A 6,216-nucleotide genomic window follows, 5' to 3' on the forward strand; every position below is an offset into this window, starting at 1 on the left:
TGATGTCACATTGGTCGAAAGCCTGTCTAACTGTCTGTGTTCCTCCTCCAGTATAAAGTTTACAGTGGGTCAGGGGAAAGAGGGGATCATAGACTTCACGCCCGGATCAGAACTGCTGGTGGCCAAGGCTAAAAACGGACACTTGTCTGTGGTGAGTCCGCTACATCTGCCTCACTTTATCTGTAAATACTGTTTGATGTTACAGTGTGATACTATTTAAAGCTGCACTAGTCAACAATTTCCTGCTAACAATGGATCAAATGGCTGTGAAATGAGAAAGGGGGTACTAACCCTGAGAAAATTCTCATCTGATTCTGCAGTTCTACAGATCATTTTAGCGTCTTTTAGCACATTGTTTTGGTTTTATGGCCCACAAACTTGAGGTTAGGTGTTTTTTAGCATTTGTAGCAAGTTCAGAAGGTGCCAATGTGCATTTAATGTGAAGCCTTATCCTGTTTTTCTGTGTCCTTACATGAAGCTAACAGCAGTAGAACGCCACTCAAAATAAATCTATACGTGTACATATTGAGTATGCATCAGGTAGTGATTGTTGTGATTACAGCTTGTTGTGCTGCCCCTATGTGGCCAAAAATGTCAGTCGATGCAGCTTTAATATCTTTATATTGGACAATTCTGTTGACAACACTATTTCAAGAAGACTTTTACTCGATTGAAGTGGAGTTTTTTTAACAGTTTTCAAGGACTGTAAAATCCTCAGACTTGTCATAAAAATAATGAAAATGATTAACTAGCTTTTTGTCGTGGTGGCGATTGCAACTCAGTGTTATCTGGTTAATGAATTCTAACAAACAGCTCTTCTTACTCGTGTTATTTGGAATAAGCTGCGGACGAAGATGTTTCTGTCGTCATGTGGTGACTTCCTGCTTCCGTCCAAAGACTTGTGACTTGACGTGATGTTTTTCTTCCAGACGGCTCCCAGACTGAACTCCAGATGATGGCCACACCGATAACACCAGGACCCAAGTACTCCTGAACCTCTCCCATCCTCCTCCAATCACACGACAGCAGACCCCGCTCTGCCTAAGCCAATCAGACGCCAGCTGTCACCGCATGGGTGACACGTGCTTCCAATTAAAAAAACAAAAAAAATAAAAAATAAAAATCCAGCAAAACAAATTGATATATTTATGTTTATATATTATATTTTTGGGATTAATACTGTTGCAGTTTGAATAGTCTGATTTTATATATGAGGCCAAGGAATAACAAATATGTTGGTGCATTTTTTTTTTTGCGCCGTGTGTTTATTGTGCTTTATTTGGGAACATGACCAAGAAAACGATGAGGGAAGAGTAAGAATAAGAGACAACAGTGAGAGGAAAAGGTGATTGTTGTTGATGAAAATCAGGGTTAGTTGTTGCCTGTTGCCTCTTTTTTTTCCTGTTAACTCTTTCTGCTTGACTTATAGGCTGACACTACTTCTCTAACTGGGGCAGATGGCTTGTTATTGAAGCATGAAGGTGTGTAGAACAAGGCTGACAGTATGTAGGTTAGCTGTGGACAGGTTCAGGGATGAGGAAGAATAACTTCTCAGTCAAACGGAGATACCTCGGCACATAAAGGCTCGTCGTATCAGACTGTGGCTCACTGAATCCGAATAAATAGCTGAATGTACAACTGAATATATTCGTAGTGTTAGAATGAGAAGGAACAAAGTATGTGAGACGTGTGTGAGAGAGGCAGAGAAAGCTGAAAAGAAAGACGATAGGACGCCTTGACCCCAGGTGCTTGTGCCTTTCTCCTTGACTAATGCATTCATAATAAGTGAGTTGAGCTGTATATTGATGTATGAAAACCATGACACTCAACATGAGTGAGTCGAGTTGTGTGTAGATAGAAACCTGTCGTCCTCTGACTGAACATTGCTCCAGCAGCAGCAGCAGCAGCAGCAGCAGCCGTCTTCCCTTGTTCAGAACCACATGACATGCTCTGACCCAGTCCAAGGCCCCACAGCATCTCTCTCTCTCTCTTTCTGTCTATCTGTCTGTCATTGGCTACGTTTCCTCCGTTCTTCCACCTTTCCTCTCCGCTTTGCCTCTCCAGTCTTCTCCCTGACCTGTCTGCTGTCTGTCTTAGAGAACTGGAGCTTCTGTCTCTGTGACTGAACTGGTCTGATGGCTTCACCTGATGAGGCTTTGACCAATATTTTTTGAAAGCGTTGCAACCCTTTTTTTTTTTGTGTTGATACCCAATAAATCTCACCCCTTTTACAATTCTGTCTTATGAACGACATTTTATAAATGTGAGACTAAAACACAATTTGAAGCCACATTGTTGAACTTGAAGTCTGCCTTCAGCTAAAATTCATGTGAAGACAGAGAACCTGTGGTTTTAGATCACAGCTACTCATAGCTGTTTAAAAGTGACATTTTTAAAGGAATAGAAGATTGATACCAATCTCATGTCTACATGCTAAATATGAAGCTACGGCCTTGGTTCACAGGCTATGGTAGCTTCACAGTTAACGCACAGATATGAAAGTTGTATTGATCTTTGCATCTAATTGTCAAAGGGGGAAAAAACACATTAGTGCATTCCCCAAATATCGCTCTATTCCTTCAGTGCCATAAATCCAGTTCTTTCCAAAATTTGGTCCCTTTCAGGGCTGGAAGAACTTTTGAAGTAGCATCTAAATTGACATTGGAAGCTAAATATAAATATATATCCTGCAAATATCTAACAAGTCCAAATAAGACACCACTTCAAGTTAAAGGCATCCTATAGACCAGTTCTACAACAAACCTCTCACTGTCTAAACTCTGACCAAAGACTGATCCTGAAAAAAAGTTCTTGAAAACTTTTAAGAGTAGCTCCAAAGTTATTTCCAAGACTTTTTTCTTTTCTTTTTTCTTTCTTTCCAAGCCTCGCTCGGTGACAGAACTTTTTCTCTACATGGCTCTGGGTGGTGAGGCGGGTGCAATATGCCGACGTAGGACTGTGCGACTGCACTTAAAATATACTAGCCAAAGACCCTGTTGATTTCTAGTGATTCTGTGTTGTATGATTTATATATTACTATGTCGGTTCTGAATGTTATGTTGTTGTTTTCAGGAGGGAGATCTGTATGTACAGTTTGTGTTCTGTGTTATAAATGAGAGCTTCAAGCCAAGTGAGGTTTGATGTGAAACGTTTTTTGGGAGAAGACGCTTCTAGTATTGTTTGTTAACGCAAACATGTTCATGTGCCTTTGTTGGATAGCAATACAGCAGACCTGTGTGGAATAAAAGAGAAATACCTCCATGACAGAGTCCAGTCTTCGGCTGACAACGGTTGTCGGGTCATTTCAAAATCTTTCCCAGCAGCACCTAAAGGTCTCCCTCTGTGTGTATAAGCTTTAGTCAAACCAAATTCTAAGTTTATCTATTGATTTACAGATGCACTCCTGTTATCAGTCCTGACTTACTGTATGCACCACACCAATGTATAATTATGCCAACACACTAAAAGATAAGATACTAAAGATTTGAAAAATAAATTTGAGATGCAAACATAATTTGTGTTTCCCTGTCTGTGTTTGTTAATAACTCAGTAATAATCTTGAAGTCTTAAATTGCTTTGGTATGTGTGTCTGGATTACGTAAAAATTGGTATTTTTATATTACTTACTGATTTAAAAACTAGCGAGTTGACAACTTTACAAACAGCTGAGCATCAAGCAAGGTCACCAACACAACACATAGCAGCCAGCTAATAATACTTACTAGTCCAACAGCAGTCAGCCCAGCTCGGCGTCTTTCAGCCTTTTATTTCACCAAGCTCTCACCAACCACTAAAAGTCAGTTCCAGATTTACTGTTATCTTCACTCTTTTCTCATCTGAGCTTCCTCAATCAACGTCCTCTTCTGTCTCTTCTCCTCTGTCATTTTGTTCATAGAGGTTGCTAAGCCCGGTCACATTGGCCACTTGTTGCGCCCAGCTCCTGTTCTGGCACAACACTAGCCCTAACAACACTATCCAGCTCAGGTTACAATCATAAGTTGACCCAGTTGACAGAAAGTCAAATCCTGCGGAGGTTAAGTAAAACATTGTTCACCTATACCATACCATATGTGTAAAGAAAGCTGGATTTCACCATCACTACTTTCATCCTCTGACTTTTCTCAGAAAAACGTTAATATCAGTCCCTTCATAAAGAGGCCGTCTGACCATATGGGCCCCTGGGTCTGAGCCTGTCCGGTAGTCCTGTGTTTAAATCCATCAACAGAGGTGGAGTTTACTAAAGTACTGCACTTAAACACAGTTTTGAGGACTCACTTTTATTCAGCTATACTTCTGCTCCGCTATGTGATGCATCGTTACGGATTAAATAAACAGTTTGACCAATAATCCACTGATATGACATTATATAAAAGAGTCCATTATGCATAGACTGACCTTTAAATTTCGCTGATAATACTACTGCCAGATGATCTAATCCACTGGATGACTTTGCAAAGTGTGAAAAAATTGCATAGAAGTTCAGTTTTTCTTGATTTTTTCCTGCTGCCCATTTTCCAGGTCTAGAAATGTGAGTGCCACTGCAGCTGATGCCGACATGAATCAGAACAAGACAAAGATTACAGGATTACTGCAGGAGTTTCAGTGACGGTTTCAGGTTTTCGGCGAACTTGAGACCAAATTCTCAGTTTTTCACTCCTCATTCATAGTCTGATCTTCCCGTGGACACCCAACTTGAGATAAGTCGTTTTCAGTGTGACATGAAGACTTACTGTGGTTTTATTTAAAGATAACAGCAGCTTCAATGCAAAAGAATCTGCCTCAGACTTCTGTGAAATTGAAAGAATTTCTAAATCTCGACAAATTTGAATCATAAAAAAGTAAAAATCTATAAATCTAAACGTTCCCCTGAAGATCCACAGTGATCTGTTAATGTTAGTGCACATGTAATGACAGCAAAACAGATGCGTCGTAATCAGGTTTATTACCAAGTAGGTTTTCACATACAAAAACTTTGTCTTGGTGTTTCTGTGCACGACAAACATGAAGTAAAAAAAAGATAAAATTGAAGTACTAGAAGATATAAATATATATACAATGTTTTCAAAATAAAAAGAGCTGTGCAGAAATGTGCAAAGATCACAGTATACCGAATATATAATGTGCAAACTTGTTATAGCAATCCAAAAGATATTACGAAAAGGTGATGTTATAAAAATTAGGATTATACTGGGGTTCAGATGTTTTGATCATATGATGTGTGTTTCCTGTCTTTTGCATGTCTCGTGCACCTCCCTTATTTGGCCTGTGTTTTGCTGAGGCTGGCATGGAGAGATATCAGTAGTTCGAGGACAGGAGAGGAAAGGACGTGAGAAACAGGCCTGAGAAGTGTCATTTTGATACATAATGTTCATTGCTGAGCAGACTCATCAGTGAGGGAGGTGTCTGAGACAGCCCATTTAAAAATTGTATAAGAACCAACTGATAAGGCTCTTCAGGGAGCCTTTTCTCTGTAACCCTCTTGTGTGTTGCACTGTTAAACGCTCCTTCTTGTACAAGAATAATAAATTCAACTTAAACTTTGAAACTTTGAATCCAGTCCTCCTTATTCAAGGGTCCTTCCTTAAAAATTCTCATAACAGGTGGCTGTTAATGTAATGCAGAGAGTCAGTACATCCTACATTAATGTAACTAACGTGTTGGGTCTGGGCAGTCGAGGATGACAGTCAGTGTCAGAGTTGGTTTTTGGTTCCTGATGGAGCGCAGCCTCCTGCTAGAGGAAGTGTCTCCACCTCTGGGAGGTGTTCCAGGCCCCGATCACCTTCTCAGCGGACTGAGTGACACGCTGCAGGCTGCAATTGTCTTTACCGGTGGCAGCAATGTAACAGGTGGTGATTGAGGAGTTGAGGATGGACTCCATGATGGAGATCCGGGCGCTGTGCCCATCCTCTGCCCGGCTATCTTGATGAGAGAGCTGATGTTCAGCTGCAGGTCAAACATTTCTTTCAGACTCCACAGTGTCAGTGAACTTTAGTCCACAATGTTCAGAGAAAAGAAAGGGGAACATCTGCAGGTGTGCTTTACACTGACTTTGACTTCCTCAGTATTGCAGTGCGAAGCAGCCACTAGGTGTCGCCCTCGGCAGTGTTTTCTGTTTTTTTTGTTTTCCCTCGTCCTTTCCACTGGACCATGGGAACCCTCAGCGTGCAGCTGGAAGTGAAAGAGTGAGTCACCGCATATGTTGATGGGAGGATTTAC

General features: G+C 40.8%; 1 protein-coding gene across 2 annotated transcripts in view; it reads left to right on the forward strand.

Annotated features, from left to right (window-relative positions):
• LOC104920876 (unconventional myosin-Ic) overlaps window positions 1-3,514 on the forward strand; it is a 57,021-nt gene extending 53,507 nt beyond the window's left edge. For both annotated transcript variants that reach the window (XM_010733260.3, XM_010733261.3), the window contains 2 exons: window positions 52-151; window positions 930-3,514. In XM_010733260.3, the coding sequence (XP_010731562.1) occupies window positions 52-151; window positions 930-956 (127 nt within the window). In that variant the 3' untranslated portion in view covers window positions 957-3,514. The remainder of the gene's footprint in view (window positions 1-51; window positions 152-929) is intronic.
• Window positions 3,515-6,216: the final 2,702 nt, after the last annotated feature.

This window comes from Larimichthys crocea, chromosome VII (genome assembly GCF_000972845.2).
Source record: "Larimichthys crocea isolate SSNF chromosome VII, L_crocea_2.0, whole genome shotgun sequence".
NCBI classification, from domain to species: Eukaryota; Metazoa; Chordata; class Actinopteri; family Sciaenidae; genus Larimichthys; species Larimichthys crocea.